General features: G+C 34.7%; 1 protein-coding gene across 3 annotated transcripts in view; it reads left to right on the forward strand.

The window, feature by feature from the left end:
* The window catches only part of arap3 (ArfGAP with RhoGAP domain, ankyrin repeat and PH domain 3), a 44,656-nt gene extending 25,787 nt beyond the window's left edge, over window positions 1-18,869 (forward strand). The window contains exons 11-34 of one of the 3 annotated variants that reach the window (XM_067385524.1): window positions 331-530; window positions 875-960; window positions 2,336-2,518; window positions 3,795-3,936; window positions 4,473-4,577; window positions 6,232-6,388; window positions 6,489-6,591; window positions 6,678-6,876; window positions 7,002-7,065; window positions 7,935-8,098; window positions 8,180-8,392; window positions 8,562-8,667; window positions 8,758-8,905; window positions 9,019-9,087; window positions 10,364-10,438; window positions 10,805-10,922; window positions 11,014-11,142; window positions 11,445-11,581; window positions 11,689-11,771; window positions 11,857-11,892; window positions 14,557-14,620; window positions 14,693-14,836; window positions 14,937-14,975; window positions 17,083-18,869. In XM_067385524.1, coding sequence (XP_067241625.1) covers window positions 331-530; window positions 875-960; window positions 2,336-2,518; window positions 3,795-3,936; window positions 4,473-4,577; window positions 6,232-6,388; window positions 6,489-6,591; window positions 6,678-6,876; window positions 7,002-7,065; window positions 7,935-8,098; window positions 8,180-8,392; window positions 8,562-8,667; window positions 8,758-8,905; window positions 9,019-9,087; window positions 10,364-10,438; window positions 10,805-10,922; window positions 11,014-11,142; window positions 11,445-11,581; window positions 11,689-11,771; window positions 11,857-11,892; window positions 14,557-14,620; window positions 14,693-14,836; window positions 14,937-14,975; window positions 17,083-17,481 — 3,163 coding nt within the window. In that variant the 3' untranslated portion in view covers window positions 17,482-18,869. The remainder of the gene's footprint in view (window positions 1-330; window positions 531-874; window positions 961-2,335; window positions 2,519-3,794; window positions 3,937-4,472; window positions 4,578-6,231; window positions 6,389-6,488; window positions 6,592-6,677; window positions 6,877-7,001; window positions 7,066-7,934; window positions 8,099-8,179; window positions 8,393-8,561; window positions 8,668-8,757; window positions 8,906-9,018; window positions 9,088-10,363; window positions 10,439-10,804; window positions 10,923-11,013; window positions 11,143-11,444; window positions 11,582-11,688; window positions 11,772-11,856; window positions 11,893-14,556; window positions 14,621-14,692; window positions 14,837-14,936; window positions 14,976-17,082) is intronic. The other 2 variants (XM_067385532.1, XM_067385539.1) reach the window with 2 other exon arrangements.
* Window positions 18,870-19,421: the final 552 nt, after the last annotated feature.

A 19,421-nucleotide genomic window follows, 5' to 3' on the forward strand; every position in this document is an offset into this window, starting at 1 on the left:
TGATAAAAAAGTCAGAATTGTGAGATAAAAAGTCACAGTTATCTTTTTTTTTTATTTCATGGCGGAAACAAGCTTCCATAGAAAACAGCTATTCTTCTCAATATTTTTGTGGAAACAGTGATACATTTTTTTCCCAGGATTCTTTGATGAATAGACCATAGACTTTATTGAAATAAAGTCAGTTTTGACCGGTCAAATTTAACTGCACACTTAAAGAAAGAAGAGATGTCATTCAGACGTGTGTTCCCACAAAATAACCATGCCAGACTAGAGGCAGTTAATAGGATCCATGAAGGCAGAGCATTAAGAGGGTTTTGTGCACCTTTGCAGCTTTACGGCAGAGTCGGAGCGAGAGAAAAGGGACTGGATGGAGGCCCTGCAGGAATCTATAGCAGAAACACTATCTGATTATGAGGTGGCAGAGAAGATCTGGTCCAACAGGTCCAACAAGGTCTGCGCAGACTGCAAAGCCATCAATCCAGACTGGGCATCCATTAATCTCTGTGTGGTCATTTGCAAGAATTGCGCAGGTGTGTGTGACCGATGTGGTGGTGTAAAGACCGGGTGTATTATTAGCTCAATGGCTTTTCTAGTTTAAATTTATAAAGCACAGTGAATTCTGCTGAATTAGACTAGAAATTCATTAAAACAGTTGGTGTGAGATCTTTTGCAATATCCAAATAGTGACTATTCGGCAGTCTCTTGGTTGATACAGATGGTGCTAAGAGTTTCTAAGCTCATTTGAGAGTTCATATGAGGTCCTGCGTGCCTAAATGTGGCTCAGAGGCACCATATCAGGAAGTCTTTTGGGACAAACTGAATGAATGGTGCGTGGAGAGTGATGTGGTGCCCCTTTTGTTCTGTCTGCCTGCAGGCCAGCATCGAAGTCTTGGCACAATGGTGTCGAAAGTGCAAAGTCTGAAACTGGACACCAGCGTGTGGAGCAATGAGATCGTTCAGGTAGGGGTTGCCATGAGTTTTTTTCACAGGTCTTTCTGTGAAAAGAACTTTATGTTCCAGTTATCAGCAGTGCCGGTCCTAGACTTATGGGGGCCCCTGTCAGAGCCTTGATGAAAAACTAAAAATGACCCCCAAACCCTTAATCTGTTCAGAGCTGATTCACTGTCAACAAACTACAGTGAGTTGAAACAGTCAGTAATACAATAAAAAAAGAAGAAAATTACAAACAAAAGAATACAGTAGAAAAAAGATACAAATGACATAAACAATTTAGCCTACTAAAAAAAGCCTGCTATACAGAAATTTCATAATCAAATGTAAAAAATAAAACACTCTGTGTTCACCATATGAATTAAAAATACATTGTTTCTTACTAAATCACATTCGATCACCTTTTCGCACGTAGGAAGTTTCGTCCTGTCAGCGAGGCACGCAAACATGTGTCAAGCTTTCCTTTGACTGTTTGCGTTTTTGCGCCCGCAATCTTCTAAGATTACAATCTGACACACCGTTTTACGTGTATTTGGTGCCACCTATTGTTGCGGGTGTATATGACGTAAAAGACCCTGAATTTAAGAGGAACCCATTTTTTTTCAGATGTATTTCAAAGAAAAAAAAACAGTTTTATATTCAGAGCAATCTGACACACCGTTTTACGTGTATTTGGCGCCACCTATTGTTGCGGGTGTATTAATGACGTAAAAGACCCTGAATATAAGAAGAACCCATTTTTTTCAGATGTATTTCAAAGAAAAAAAACTGTTTTATATTCAGAACAATACGGTACTTCCCCAGATGTTTATGTTTGCTTAAGAAATAACTGACTGCGTTTAAGTGAAACCTTCCAAAACAGACATTTTGACATATTTTTGTGTGTATGTCCGCTTAAGCGCACACTCGAAGCCCAAAGTAGCCTATACTTGTCCGTGTTTCTCTCTGTCTCGGATCAAGCACACAGAAAGCCACCTGGGGAACAGCGTCTCTTTCGCAACTCAGTGCACTTTTAACTTTTTCTTTTTTTTCTTTTTTAGTATCAAGCATGTCCGGCAGGAGACTGTATATTATGAAAGTCGCGTTACTTGATTAGACAGATTTAAACGTTACGTAGGAATGGGACACAGCGCTACGCTTTAAAGGAAAAGAATGGAATGCGGCATTGTAAAAATAAAAAACAAAACTAAAATTCTATTACTCACTCAGCCCTAGTCATTAAATCCACTTTGAGAGGAAAGGGGCCCCCTGGTGGTTCAGGGGCCTTTTGCAGCTTCCGTACTTTGCGTATAGGGAGGACCGGCACTGGTTATCAGGATTCCTGATATCCCAAGTGATTTTACTACACTGTCTTTTACAAATAATGACCCCTTATCTGTTTTAGCTCTTCATAATGCTTGGCAACGATAGAGCAAATGAATTCTGGGCAGCCAGGCTCCCTGTGCCGGAGGAGCTGGACTGTGATGCCTCCCCAGAACAGCGGAGAGAGTTTATCATCCATAAATACAAAGAAGGCAGATATCGCCACCCTCATCCCAGTTTCAGCACCCAGGAGGAACTTCTTAAGGTAAAGGATAAACCCTTTGCATTTACAGGGGACAGATTATGCAAAAAATATATAGATTCCCTTTCTTATTCCTCATATATATTTAACAACTTGATGGGGGAGTTATTGCTCATTTCTTATTTAAAGAAGTTAGCAAATCATAACAGAGATTATTTAAATATAGAAGTCTTAAAGTAAAGAAACAAAAAAAAGTAAATGTTTTAAAAGTAAGTATGGCTCCTTTAAAAAAAAAAAAAAAAAAAAAAATAATATATATATATATATATATATATATATATATATATATATATATATATATATATATATATATATATCTTTATAGTTTTTTATTATGCATTTTAATTATAATAACAACAACAATAATAATCATTAGTATTATTACTACTACTACTTACTACTACTACTAACAATATAATAATTAATTTTGTTTGCATTTTAATAATAATAAAAATAATCAGTATTATTTGTAATATTACTACTGCTACTACTACTGCTTCTACTATTAATATATTATTATTATTAATAATAATATTAATTATTATTATTATGTGAAATTAACATCTTAAAGTAATTGGTGTTTCTATAGAAAATGTAAATTGTTCTCTGTAATGCTTAGCAATCATGAATGATAGGAATGGCCATGGGAAAGTCAAGGGAATTCAATGTTCAAAAAATGTGGAAATGTGACTGAAGCCTTTGTGAAATGTAAATCTTATGCAGATGTACATCTAGATCTTTTGCACAATTAACAGTGAGAGAATATTTTGGTCTGATGTCTTCAGTACCACATAACCTCAACACCTTTGCACAATAAATGCATTTCCCCTTCCTCTTCTGCAACAAACACCTTAATTTTGAAATAGACACGATACTTCCTCAAGTGAGATCCGCTGTGAACTCAAGCAGTGGCCATTTCTCTGTGTAATAGCTTTGCTTCAAAAGAAAACTTTTAGATCAGTCCCCACTGGGGCAGTGAGGACATCCTGTCTTAATATAGCTAGAGCCATCTAAGTATTATGCCAGCGGTCAAGCCAAGATTAGTGTGTATTATTCTTTCTCAGGACTTTACCAAGGCTATCATTTGTGCATCCAGACTACCTATACACCCCCGGAATAAGCGATGGATGTGCTGTGAATTGTAAATAATTAAGAAAGCTGATAAAAGGACTGTAATGAATAGATGGATTTTTGGAAGAAGCTTTGAATGTCCTTTGGCTGAATGTGCCATTAGCAGTGCATTTGTTTAAGTGTGTGTGTGTATGTGGTCCCCCTGCAGGCGCTGTGCACCGCCGTGACCGAGCAGAACCTGCTGAAAACAGTCACTCAGATTTTTGCAGAAGCTGAGGCCGTTCGACTCGCTGACGCTAATGGAAACGTTAAGCGTCTGTCCCCACATTACTCATACACACAGTCTGCAGGTATGATAGAGTCATTTCCAGTACTTCACTACAGCCATATTTCTTAAAGCTGAAGTTTGTAATTTAATTGGTTCCAAACCGAACTGGAAAAATAATCTAAATCCCAACAACAACAAAAATCCAGACTGTTCTTTTAAAATTCTCCATCTTGTGAACTTAGTGCCAATGCTTTAATTTATACTTTGCTACATTCTTTGTTCCTCTGTACTTTGGAAAGCCTTCTAATCTTGGCCCTGATAGCAAAGTTATGATTCTTTTTTTAATATGTAGTCTGTTGAATTGTTTGGACACACAAATTGATTTCCTGCTAAACAGTTTATTACAGGTTATCCTACCCCAAACACAAGGCATTGGTTGAGACATAAGTGAACACATCAGACCACTCCGTTTTTAAAGTTAACCTGTGAAAAGTTGAAATATTTACTATAGGAGAAAGAGTTTGACATCAATAAAGTTGCATACTTCACCTTTAATATATGAAAGATGTGTGAAATACAAGAAGTGTGAAGAATCAAACTGTAATTTTCTGGATTCAGATTCCTGTGTCTATGATGAGATCATGCAGCCCATCCTGTACTCTGGCTACCTCTACAAGACAGGCTCCTTGAACAAAGGGACATTATCCCGCAGAACCAGAGACGGTAGGCGAAAAACAAGCCTTGGCAGTGATTTAGGAACTAAATGTACCCCTTAGGTAAAAATAAAGCTATTCAGTACTGTTTCATACACATCAAATATTACATTCACTGGTTATTGTTAAGATGCACAAAACATTTTAAAAGTAATGATACTTTAAAAAGTTTGGGGTAAGAGTTTTTTTTAAAAGAAATTAATCATTTTAATCAGCAAAGATGCATTAAATTGATCAATAGTGATAGTAAAATGATTTATAATGTTACAAAAGTTCTACTTCAAATAAATGCTGTTCTTAAAAAGTAGCCATAAAAATATTTCCACAAAAATAGAACATAAAAGTAGCACAACATTGCTAATAATAAGCAATTTTTCTTCAGCATATTATGCTGATCTCTGAAGGATCATGTGACACTGAATGATGCTGAAAATTCAGCTTTGTCATCACAGGAATAAATTACATTTATTCAAATATAAAAGTAATATTTCATATATAAAGTATATATTATATATAAAGTAATATTTCTAGGGCTTTCAAATGATTAATCGTGATTAATCGCATACCAAATAAAAGTTTGAGTTTGCCTGATATATGTGGTTATACTGTGTGTAATTATTATGCATATATAAATACAAACACATTCATGTATATATTTGAGAAATATTTACAAGTATATGTATTTATTTATATTTTTATATAATTTATATTATATATAAATACAAATATTTTGTACATAAATAACATATTTCTCAAACATTCATAATGCAAACTCAAACTTTTATTTTGTATGCGATTAATCGCGATTAATCATTTGACAGCCCTAAATATTTCACAATATTACAGTTTTCACTGTATTTTTGAGCCTTGGAGAACATTAGAGATTTTAACCCTTGTGCGTCAATTAAAACAAGTTACACATAGGTCCAAAGAGGATAAACTGGCATAAAAAATTTGAAGCTTGGGAGCACAGACTTAAATTTGATCTCATTTTAAAGAAGACTCATGGCAGATTATTGTTGAAGTAAAATTTAAAAAGTGAAATAAGAATAAAGTTATAGAGGTTTAGGTTTATGAAAATGATTTATGAACAGTATTTCATATTAAATATATATTTAATGAAACATCAAAAGAAAATCAAAGCCATAAATCTAAATAACTTGTGTTCCAAATTTGAGGTTGATATCTTAAAAAATGAGCTTTCAGTAAGATTTTGTTTGGGTGCAGTACCAAATTTTCCCCATTAGATGCCAGCAAAGCTCCACTGGTGCACACAGTGGTTGGATTTGTGATTTTCATTACACTATAGTTTTTCTCTCTCACAAATTACACGCACACACACAATTTATATTTGTGGCTCAGACAATTAATACACACATATAAACCACACTCTGGCATCCATACCAACACACCCAAACATTTATAGCTGCATAATTTATCCAATTAGCTCTATAATATGCAGAAGCAGAAAACAGAAATAAAGTGAGTATTTGCCAACAGAATGAAAGCCTATTAACAAAGTCTACATTATTTTGTAGTTAAATTACATCTAAAATGAAAAATACAGAAAAAAATACTTTGTGCAAATTTAGTTACTACTTGTATACATTCAGATTGTTATATCCTGTTTGTTTTTAATGACCCTTTTGGTTTTATTTTTTCAGTAGATTTTCAAAAGTTTTGGTGTTCGGTGGAGAAGTCTATTCTCTTCTATGAGTCTGACAGATGTCATGAGCCCAGTATGAAGATCAATGTTAAAGACATCATCTGTTTAGGAGTTAACAGGCCAGATTCCAGCAACAACAGCGGCTTCATTGACAAGTGAGTATCACGTCCTTCAGGACACTTTCAGATTTAGAAATGGTCATCATATCTTACATCATAACATTTATAACAATCTGATTCTTGTCGTTCCTTTCAGATTTCGATACACTTTTGAACTTTACTTAACGTCTGATAAACTGATCCAGTTTGGCTTGGAGACTCCAGATGCGTTGCACAGTTGGGCGAGAGCAATAGGGAAGGTAAATATTAATGAGTCAAGCTGTGCTTTATGTGCTTAAGAAATATCTTTAGCATTAGATCTCACCTCAGTTTTGATCTCTGGCAGGCCACCACACCTCTCAGCTGTCACTGCCTACTGGCGCGAGAGTTCGAGCGAGTGGGCGTACTGCGCTACAAGGCCATGCTAGACCCGCAGCAGTGGAAAGAAGGCTTCTTTGTTCTGCAGAAGTCCAACCTGTTCATATGCCCTGGAAATGATGGAGCCGCAGAGGACATTATAAACCTGAAACGCCTACAGGAGCTCAGTGAGTCTGTTAGCTAAATCACTGTGACACTGATATGATGTTTCAGAGAAAATAATGCTGCTAAATTTATCCTCAGGGATTAATAAAGGAGCTATGTACTTATCCGTCTTTGTCTTGGTTTCAAGGTATTGCATCAGAAACAGAGATCCATGAGAAGAAGGACATTCTGGTTCTTGTTGAGAAAGGAAGGTGGGTCTTTGACTTCTGTAAATGCACATTTAATGACAAATTAAACCCATTTAACTTTCTTAAAGGTGTCGTAGAACGTCTTTTTAAAAGATGTAATATAGGTTTAAGTTGTCCCCCGAACGTGTCTGTGAAGTTTCAGCTCAAAATACCCCATAGATTTTTTTTTTTATTAATTTTTTTAACTGCCTATTTTGGGGCATCATTAAACATGCGCCGATTCAGGCTGCGGCCCCTTTAAATTCTCCTGCTCCCCGCCCACGGAGCTCGCGCTTGCCTTAAACAGCATCAACAAAGTTCACACAGCTAATATAACCCTCAAAATGGATCTTTACAAAGTGTCATGCAACATGTTTAATCGCGTAAGTATAGTATTTATTTGGATATTTACATTTGATTCTGAATGAGTTTGATGGTGCTCCGTGGCTAAAGCTAACATTAAGAAGAAGATGCTGTTTTCTGCATTGTGAAAGCAAATGGATGAGGACTCTAATGGATTAGTTTCCGACATGCACTGTAAGCAGTAGACCAATCACAATAGACTGGGCCATCTGACCAATCAGAACAGAGTAGGCTCTCGGAAAAGAGAAGTTTAGAGAGACTGAATGCTTTATCAAACTGTTTCAGACAGTGTGAGAAAAGAGGTGATGCTGCAATGCATATGCATATTATGAGCAATAATATGCATAATATGCTGCAATGCATATTAAGAGAAAACCTTGTATGCATGTAAACCGATTGTAGGAGACCTTCAAAACAAAATTAGGAACCTTTTAAATAGCATTTCAATTAATTGCAAATGATCACATGTTATTGCAAAGAAGAAAAAGCTCCACTAACCTTCCATCCAAACATAATGACTGTGCCTGCAGGACTCTGCATCTCCAGGGCATGGGCAGGACCGATTTCTCCCTTTGGTATGCAGACATTCAGAAGGCTGCGGGAGGGAAAGGGAACAACCTTAAAGACCAGCAGCTCAGCAGAAACGACATCCCCATCATTGTAGACAGTTGCATTGCGTTCATAACCCAGTATGGTGAGAAGATTAACGGATGTCATTTCCCTTTGCTATAACATTAACATTAGAATCCAACTAATCAAAAACTCTCTTACACAGGTCTGGGCCATGAGGGTATATACAGGAAAAATGGTGCAAAGTCCAGAATTAAGCTTTTGATGGAAGAGTTTCGTAGGGATGCCCGTAATGTGAAACTGCGTATTGGAGATAACTTCATCGAGGACGTGACGGATGTACTGAAAAGGTTCTTTCGGGAGATTGATGATCCCATATTCATGGCTGATCTCCACCCCTTCTGGAGGGAAGCTGCCAGTTAGTACAGTAAACTGCATATAGACGTTCAAACAAAGAAAAATTGTTTTTTTTACGTTTCTTATGCACTCATGCTGCATTTATTTGATCAGAAATACAATAAAAACAGTAATATTGGAGTATTTTGGGTAGTTTGAGTTGTCTCAGTGATTTCTCGTACTATATGCAGAATTACCTCTAAAGACACAGCGTTTGGACCGATACAAAGAGCTGATTCGAGGTTTACCACGGGTCAACAGGACTACTTTAGCAGCACTCATCAGTCATCTCTACAGGTGAGTAGGCCATATTGGCCTCATTCTGATTCAGGTGTCTGTTTTTGTAACTATAGCAGCTTATACATGCTGTCTCTTCCTCTCTTTTAGGGTACAGAAGTGTGCTGATCTGAATCAGATGTGCACTAAGAACTTGTCCCTGCTGTTTGCTCCCAGCCTGTTTCAGACTGATGGAAAAGGAGAGCATGAGGTCAAAATCATAGAAGACCTCATTGATAACTATCTGTATATATTTGATGTAAGTGGATAACTTCATAGCATGATATTATAACAGATATAAAATTACAAGACAAGTGTTGTGGTCAGGTGACGATTTTTGTTAATAATTGTTTTCTTTTTGTGTTTGATCAGATTGATGAAGAGCATCAAACTCAGATTGAACTGGAAATAAGTTTGATAACCACCTGGAGAGACACGCAGGTAGAGCAATTTATATTTAATATTTCATATTATATTTTCTCTGTCTTCCCATCTCTCGCTACCACCAACTGTCTAAAAACTTGCACTTATATTTATGCTAATTGAACTGTAAGGGCGAGAAACAATTTTTTTCCCTCTGATTCCTTGGCTCAAGATGATTTGATTGCACCCTATGATTTCATTTTCCATCATGAAAATTTTCTCACAATTTTGAATTTTCCAAAAAACCTACTTTTTTAACGCCTCCTAGGCCGTTGCTCCGATATTCACGAAAATGTAACAAAGCTCATCTTAAGACCATGCCAGTTGTTGAATTCAAGTTGATTTGTCAAACTGTTTTTGGAAAACGCTTTATCGTATTCAGACCGATATACCATATATATGATATACTTGGTCCATCACAAGCATGACCTGAGGTTACATGCTGGGTTTCGGCGCAGTGCCATCTACTGGTCCTGAGATACAAAAAAAGGCTATTTTTGCTTAAATAGTTTGTCAAAAAATCATAAAAGTGGTCTTGGGTAGATTCGAGGCGTCATAGCAAGTCAAATTATATATAATATCGGCTATTTTGGGCGTTGACCATTTAGAATTTTATAGAAAAATGCTGTATTTTATGAATGTATTAATGTATCATTACGAAACTCGGTATGGGTCATTGGCGCGAGTTTTGGACCAGTGGCACCTAGTGGTGAAAAATATTTACATGCTTATAACTTTGGATGTGGTTGACTTATTTTCATGGGTGTTTGAATCCTTGCCGACTCCATTGATACCAAACATGCTAGGTTTCGCCTTATGGTTAGTGCAACGTTGTGATTTGCATTTAAACAACATTCACAAACATAGGTCATTGACTATACGCTAATGGCCAAATGTCAAAATTTTGTTAGTAAGTGGCAAAAAAGTAGATTTTTATGTGTTCATACATATAAATGTCTACAACTTGTTAACGAAATGAGATATTTTCACCAAATTTGACACGCTTGTGTATGGGGGCACTGTAAGGACACAAAAAAAGTGGTGAGAGTTTAGAACAAAACATGAAATTGGCTCCAAGTACAGAATTGTTGGTCTGATTGACTTCAAAATTGACATGCAGTGTCTTTGTCTCAGTTGCTATCATAGTCCATTATGACATTGTTGGTCTGCTGCTAGCTTCCTTGTTTGCTTCTGTTGTGCTTGGCCCCTTAATTGCTGCTTGCAGCTATATTTATTATTATTATTATTATTATTATTATTATTATATTTCTTAACATTTTTCTGTTTCTTGCAGCTCTCACAGGCAGGGGACTTGATTATTGAAGTTTATCTAGAAGAAAAAATAGCAGATTGCTGCATCACTCTGAAAGTAAGGGATCATGTTTGATTTTGAATTTTTTTATTCAGTTGTCTGTATTTCCTGCAGAATATGCATGTGTGTGTGCATGCATATATGCCCTTCAGCAGGATATGATGTCAGCATTATTTTATGTCCACAGAAGGGGACAATGTGTTTAAGTCTTTATATCTGCTAATGATTTTATTAGTACACTTGCATATAGATGGCCTCAAAGCTAACATAATATTGTATTCAAATCTTTATTTCATTAGAGTCTTTAGAGTTGTCTGCTTCATGTGACTGGTTTTTGACTGAGAGTTGCTGTTGCACAACATTACCAGCAGGTGGCAGATTGAAACCATTATTGCAAACTCTGGCTTACGTGCCTCTCCACAGGTGTCCCCCACTATGTGTGCTGAGGAGCTGACCAATCAGGTGCTGTATATGAGAAATATTCCTGCTGGGGAAAAAGACGTGTGGATGACCTTTGAGGCCATCGAGGAAGGAGAGCTCGGTAAAAATTAAACGCACAACACAATTTTACTTTGTTCAATACTGAAATTAGGAGAAAAACAGTAGATAAATGCAGGATGTCATTTCTGCAGAGCGACCTCTTCACCCCAAAGAGAAGGTTCTGGAACAAGCTCTACAGTGGTGTAAAATGGCCGATCCCAGCTCGGCATATCTGGTGGTGAAGAAGGTGCCTAGAGGAGAAGCTATAGACATTTTCACAGGTGAAAGCATATTCATTTCATCAGATGAGCTTCTTTCAGAAAATGTAATAAAGTGTAACAAATTTTGGGTTCTGCATTCTCTCTCTCTTTCTCTCAAAAAAAGACCCAAAACTTGTGAATGGTAGTGTATACAAGAGTTAGAAAAATACAACATTATATTATATTACTACACAGCATCCAAACATAAAACTCTAAAACCATATTTTGTCACATAAAAACTCCCAATTGTATATTTTGTTGTCTGTATTGTTGTTGGTTTTTGACCTTGTACATCTGGCGTATCTCGGTGTTGTGGGTTACAGCCTATAAGAGTGAGATTGTGAAGTCTGGAGTACTGAAGTGTCGGGAAGAGCCTCCCAAACTCTTGCAAGGAAACAAATTCCAGGAGCGATCATTCCAAATTAAAGACCACAGATTAATCCTGATGAAGGACAAAAAAGTATGTATACAGTTCATCATCAGCTTCTCCATAAAAGCACATTACAGGTTTCTGTATGAATGAGAAGACGGTGAACTGAACATTTCTGCATCTTTCCCTCATCACAGAGCAACAAACCTGAGAAAGAGTGGCAACTCAAAACCTTGAAGATTTACATGGGGATCAGAAAGAAGTTAAAGCCACCAACAAAGTAAGATGGATTTGCAAATCTGCTTTTAGAACTTTTCATCAGTGAACCTTATAAAACTTTAAATAACGAGTGCATTTACTTGCAGATGGGGATTAACAGTAATGCTGGATAAACAGCAATTGTAAGTAACATTTAAATGTTTTATACTGTACATGGAATAGATCAGGAATCTATAGGAATCTGTTTTTAATGCATATATAAAGGTATTCATAATGCCTTTTGAATACTTAATTCTGATTGGTCTGTTTTTGCATTCTAAATTTGTATAATGGCTAAAAATTGTGTATTTAACCAGTGATAGTTTTATGTCTCCACAAGCAGTCCATAGCTTCTTCTCATATAATAAAATAATTTTACACTATAACTTACACTATCGTTCAAAAGTTCTGGGCTGGTAATATTTTAGTAAGAAATTAATGAGACATTTATAATGTTGCAAAATATATCTATTACAAATAAAGGCTGTTCTTTTGAACTTTCTATTTATCAAATAATCCTTTCCATCACAGGAATAAATTACATTTCATTAAATATATTAAAGTAGAAAGTTGTTTTAATATATAATAACATTTTTTGAATATGACTGTTTTAAAAAAAGCATTCAAAAATATTAATAAAAATATATACATTAACATTTAAAGTTTGGGGTTGGTAAGATGTTTTTAAATAATAAAAATGTTTTATCTGATGAGTAGTGATGTGATCAGGAGGATTTATATATTAGCCCTAGCTTAATATCTCACAGTTATATTTGTTTGTAGTGTTTATAATGCAAACACAAGGTTTACTTACAAATTTATGTTATAACGTGTATATGTATAAGCGTTCATGCATTATTCACTTTAAAGGTATGACTTTAAATAAGTAAATATTATAATGTATTGTAATAGTGATTGCAATTATTTATGCAAAAATAGAACAGTAATGTGTATTACAGGACATATGTGAATACATTTAAAAGCATTCGGAATACCTTTACTATAGGCCAGTGTTTCTCAACCGGTGGGTCACAAGACCATTTTGAGTGGGTTGTGGAGTGTGTAGTCAAAGAAACAACAACAACAAACGTAAATGTTTTTCTGATGCAAGACTTTATGAAAGCTGTTGACTTTCCCGTCAGACGCAGTTTAAAGGTGCATTCATGCCAAGTCATAATTACCGTAATTACGAGATTCCGACTAGTAAAAAGCATTTCGGAGGACGTGAACAGCTCCAAGTAGAACGTCACGTGTTGTCAAGGTTGCCTGAGATTCTGATTCAGTGTCTGCGGTCAGAAGAGATGTTGTAAAACTATATGTCAATGTCATTATTCTAATGCTATTTACGTAACTTTTTATGTAATAAAAAGTCTCTCACCTCAGAAAAACAAACTTTTCTGTCCTGTCAGACTATATACTACTGTGCTCGTGTGCAAATGCAGAGCCACACGCTGTATATCACCACATTATACAGTTTATAAGAGCAAATGAAATTACGAGCATGCAACGTCATAGTTACATTGTCAATTAGTAAGTCATGAAATTGAAATGTTTTAACATTCTTCATATATATATATATATATATATATATATTTATTTATTTTTATTTTTTATTTTTTACAAAGTAATTTATTCTTGTGTTGGCAAAGCTGAATTTTCAGCATCGTTACTCCAGTCTTCAGTGTCACATGATCCTTCAGAAATCATTCTAATATGCTGATCTGCTGCTCAAGAAATATTTGTTATTATTATCAATGTTGAAAACAGTCGTGTACTTTTTTTTCAGGATTCCTTGATGAATAGAAAGTTCAAAAGAACAGCATTTATCTAAAATACAAAGCTTTTGTAACATTTTACACTACCGTTCAAAAGTTTGGGGTCAGTAAGAATTTTTATTTTTTTGAAAAGAAATTAAAGAAATGAATACTTTTATTCAGCAAGGATGCATTAAATCAATCAAAAGTAAGTGGAAGTAAAGACATTTAAAATGTTACAAAAGATTAGATTTCAAATAAACTGTTCTTTTGAACTTTCTATTCATCAAATAATCCTGAAAAAAAAAAAATTGTACACAAATATTTTGTACAATTGTACACATTAAATGTTTCTTGAGCAGCAAATGGACATATTAGAATGATTTCTGAAGGATCATGTGACACTGAACACTGGATTAACGATGCTGAAAATTCAGCTTTGCCAACACAAGAATAAATTACATTTTCAAATATTTTCAAATAGAAAACAGTCATTTTAAATTGTAATAATATTTCACAATATTACTGTTTTACTGTATTTTTAATTAAATAAATGCACCCTTGTTGAGCAGACGAATCCCGATCCCATACTTTTGAGCGGTAGTGTGTGTATATATATATATATATATATATATATATATATATATATATATATATATATATATATATATAAATGTTAGAATTACGTTAGGCTCCTGTGATGGGTAGGTTTAGGTATAGTGTAGGGAAGTTTGTCAAACATTCTTATATGTGATTTTTAAGATGTTGTCTTTGTGGGGTCTGACTAAAGGACACCACAACGTCATAAATCCCTCAATTGGACCCCACAAAGTAGTATAAACAAGGATGTGTGTGTGTGTGTGTGTGTGTGTGTGTGTGTGTGTGTCAACCATTTTTGAGAAATGGTTCAAATTCCCAAAAATTTGGGTTGCGGACCTTAGGAAAACGTGGATCCCATGGCCAAACCAGTTGAGAACCACTGCTATAAGCTTCATAGAAAGTGTCTATTTATATCTACACGGTGAACAATAATCACTCTCCTTGACCTCACAGATACCTTAGCTGTTCCAGTGAAACTGAATTATGGGACTGGATGACCAATTTACTAAAAGCACAGGTACAGCACATTTTAAACTGAACGTTCATTGACATTTCAAAGTCATAAATTAACATTAACGTCCACCCTCAGAATGATGATCTGCGTCCACCTGTGATGAGACGGCACTCATCCTCGGACATTTCCAAGCAGAAGTTTGGCACCATGCCGCTAGTGCCCATCAGAGGAGAGGAGAGCAACACCAACTCCACCATGCTCTCCGCCAATCAGACTCTGGTAGAACACAACAGCGTCCTCTAGTGATTCGGTGCATGTGACGCTTGCTTGTTCTTTGCTTTGAGATTTAGCTTTTTTTTGTCTTTGTGCATTTTTGCAGAGAAAGCTTCATACGAGAAGAGCGCTCTCAATGTTCTTTGTAAGTATTTCTTTTTATCTGCAGACGAATCCAATGCAGTTTATGTAAGAATACTTTTAATGTTCAGATTTCACACCTTTTCATACAAGTTTGTTGCAATACAGTTTGTCACAATTACTCCGATTACACTGGCTGGTCAAAATGTAAAAGTAGGAGGTTTGAAAAGTATCAAATGACCTTTAGTGTTCAAAAGTTTAGGAGTGCGCTTTACAAAACAGCCTATACTTAATTGAGGAATTCCCTTTGACTTCTTTGCTCCTTCCCCCTCATTCCTGTTGGGAACCAGGGTTTCCTGATATGACAGGATGCATTTGGAGGAAGAATGCTTCTACTGCATTGTTCTGCAACTGTAGCCTTGAGGGAGGGCAGGGAGTTTTGGTAGAAATGCTGCAGCCTCTGGTGTGTCCCAGCCCAAAAGCTTTCGCAAGCAAATTGTCTGCTGGCTTCATGCTTTTGTCCTCCATGTATTCGGCAATTATCTGGATGTTGTTGCTCTGATACTGAGACAAAAGTTTAAACTCAGAAAAGGAAGTAATTTGTTTTGAACATTGTTGAGGGGCGAATCCCTTTCTGTGCATGTCCCGCTCACCACAAATACTTCTTTTGTTCGCATAATGGTAGATCATCTAACCAGATATCTGGCAGATTAGGTATTTTCATGACATAATAGTCACGAGTGGGTTCGGTTTAAGATGTAGTTCAAGAGAATGATTCGCGTTGGACTTACACATTTTGTGTGAACAAGGACACAAGCTCATAAGCTTACTTGTATTTTAATGAATGTATAGCTTTAAAGTTTGGTCTGTTTGGATGAGCTATACATTCAACACTGTTGTAAAATAGCAGATATTAAAAATTGTATTAATTATTTGTTTATTTACAATAGTTATAGTATAAATTAAAAATAACTATTGTAATAATAGTAATAATAATGTGTAATATTTAAATGCTCATCACTATTTTTTATGGTTAATTTAAAGTCATTAAAACATGTAATGCCATATAATTAAAAACAAATGTAATATAATAACAATAACAATAATAATAATAATATATAATAATAATTATTATTATTATTATTGTTATTATTAATAGTAGTAGTAGTATTGTGTAATATTATATTATAATATTCATAATATAATATTATTTCTCATTTAATATATTAAAAAATTGAATGTCATGGTATAATAATAATAATAATAATAATAATAATAACAATAATATATTATATGGTTCATATAATAGTATATTCACTATATTATGAAAAAAATAATAATATAAAAAAGCTTAATGGTATAATAAAAATACAAAATTAAGACAATAATTTAAAACAGTGAAAATGTAATATCATATAAAAAAACCAAAAACTACAATAAAAATAATAAACACAAAGTAATTTATTAAAATTATAAAATAATAATAATAATAAACAACACAATATACTAGTAGCAGTATATAAAACAACAACAACTATTGTTATTAACTATTATTATTATTATTATTATTATTATTATTATTATTAGTAGTAGTAGTAGTAGTAGTATTGTTGTGAAATATAAAGTCACAATATAATATTATGGGTCATTTAATATATATATAAAAAATGTAAAGTCATAACATAATATATATAAATATATATATGAATGATCCTTATAATATCACTATATATATATATATATATATATATATATATATATATATATATATATATATAGTGATATTATAAGGATCATAAAATAATATATTCACTATATTATGAAAATATAATAATATAAAAAAGCTTAAAAATAGTATACTAAAAATACTAAAAATATGTTATATAAAAATAAGTTATATTTTAAAATGATATAATAATAATTGTTATTATTATTATTAAGGTGCATATGTTAATATAATATCATTAAATATTATGCTCTTTTGTTGGTGTTGTTTTAAAATAAATGAAACTCATTTGTATAGTGTTTTTTAACTGTGGTAAAGTAACTGTAATGTGTTGTTATTGGTTTAATAACTGAGCTCAGTGCAGTTAAGTGTTGTTGTGTGAATCTACTGCAGATATGTTTTTGACCTCTCTGTATGCCTTTCCATCGTCTTCTTTTTCCTGCAGCCCATGAAGATGCAGCACGACTCGTTCGAGGAGCGCATTGAAAGCCCTGAGCCTTTGTACGAGGAGGTGGGCGACTTTGGTCTGCAGGTGCTCAAATCTTTGGAAACTAGTTTCCTGTCGAGTGCTCATGCAGAGACACAGGAGGTGCCCGCACGGCCCATCAGCCTGGGACAGAGGAAGGCCGCCTCCCTGGATCGCATGGTTGGGTCTAACCCAGTGCACTCTCTGTCATCCTCTGGTCAATCTCTAGACACCCTGAGCCAAGAGGACTCTCTGCACGTCCCAGGTAGGCACAGGTCGCACAGATCGTGTAGCCCTCAACAGGAACTGCTGTTACAGGAACTCTCCACTATGTTCTGTAAGAAACCAGAGTCTGAAGAGCAGCACACTACTGACTGAGAGCCTCACCTGATCTTACAGACTAGACAAATCCCAAGAGCATTTTGCTTTGGAACTTGAAATTGCCACATGTATCTGTTTGAAACCGGCCAGCAAAAATCCAGTATTAAACCCATCCGTAAAATGAAGTATTGTGCCAAAGCAGTCACTGGATTTCAGTCTGTGAATCTGTGCTTTAATTGTTTTGTATAAATTGGTTAAATCTGTAATGCATGTGCATTTGTTGACTTGTTACACTAAAACTGACCTCTCAACATTTTTTTTATCATTATTATTATATTTTATTGTTGTCTTATTTGTACCTAAAGATAAAATTACATTTAGTAACTTTTTTAAAATACATTTCTTGGCATATGAATTGAATCGTAATGCATGTAAAGTGGAGCATCTGTGATCTGCAATACATAATCAGAGGAAAACATTTACATTGAAGGATTAGTTCACTTTCAAATGAAAATTACCCCAAGCTTTACTCACCCTCAATCCATCCTAGGTGTGTATGATTTTCTTTCTGATGAACACAATCCGAGATATATTAATAAAAGTCCTGACGCATCCGAGCTTTATAATGGCAGTGAACCAATGAGTATGAGCTGAAGAAAGTGTCTCCATCCACATCCATCCATCCATCATAAACATGTACTCCTCATGGCTCCTGGGGGTTAATAAAGGCCTGTGTTTGTGTAAAAAAAAATAATAGCCATATTTAATACAAACAAAACGTAACTGGCATCGTGTCAGTTACACTTTTTCCATAAGTTGAATAGGGAAGGCGATCTGGTGGAATTAACAAAATACTTCATAAATTGTTAAATATGGATATTTTTCTTACACAAATGCATCACTTCAGAAGGTCTTTATTAACCCCCGGAGCCATGTGGAGTACATTTATGATGGATGGATGCACTTTCTTCAGCTCATACTCATTGGTTCACTGCCATTACAAAGCTCGGATGCGTCAGGATATGTATTAATATACCTCAGATTGTGTTCATCAGAAAGAAGAAAGTCATATACACCTAGGATGGCTTGAGGGTGAGTAAATCTTGGGCTAATTTTCATTTGAAAGTGAATATTTTTGGACTGCAGACTGATTAAATGACTACTGTATTGATGCATTTCAGTTCTACTGGGACTTTGACCAGACCTTTTTCTATGTATACAGTTTATTATATTTATTAATTTATTTATATAGTCTATTTGAAGCATTTTCAAATATTTCTCAGTGTTTGGAGACAGTGAAGGAACATTATCAGAAGGAAGGTTTTTGACTGGAACAGTAGAGGGCAGTATAGATACAGCACATGATGACCTGACAATCCACAGCATTTTCACTTCTCTTTACAGGCATTTATTAAAGGCATGTACAGTTCTATAAAGTCTCATAACAAAATAAATCTGTTCTTACTCTTGAGTTTTTGTTATTTGTATTTTAGTATTTTTTGTGTGTGTGTTCATTTAATGTATATATTAGTTTTTGTCAAGTAGACATGAAGCACTACTGTACAGCTTACTGGTGTATAGAATTTTAATATTCAACACATACTTTATAGTTTATAGCATAAAAAGTGTCCGTGCATTGATTAATTTTGTTCATATGTACTTTGAAATTTTTAATATATTTAGTTTAAATATAAATATTTTTAGCCACTGACATCTTCGCTGGTTTATACTCAATCCTTGTGTGTAAAAATACATGCAGAGGCATTAATATCAAGTAATATCATGTTCAAATTAATTAGTACCGTAATGTATTCAGGGTAGAGGTATTGACTTGTGTCTTCAGATGTGGTAAAGGAAGCAGTTTTCAGTAAAAACTGGTTATTTTTGGTTATGACAGCAAGCATGCAGGCCCGGCTGAGGATCAGTCAATCAAAAGTGTCTTCTGGGGAGATTTGACTTTAAGAGTAATCTTATTATCCAGGCTTTTAACTGGACAC

This window comes from Chanodichthys erythropterus, chromosome 1 (assembly GCF_024489055.1).
Source record: "Chanodichthys erythropterus isolate Z2021 chromosome 1, ASM2448905v1, whole genome shotgun sequence".
NCBI lineage: Eukaryota > Metazoa > Chordata > Actinopteri > Cypriniformes > Xenocyprididae > Chanodichthys > Chanodichthys erythropterus.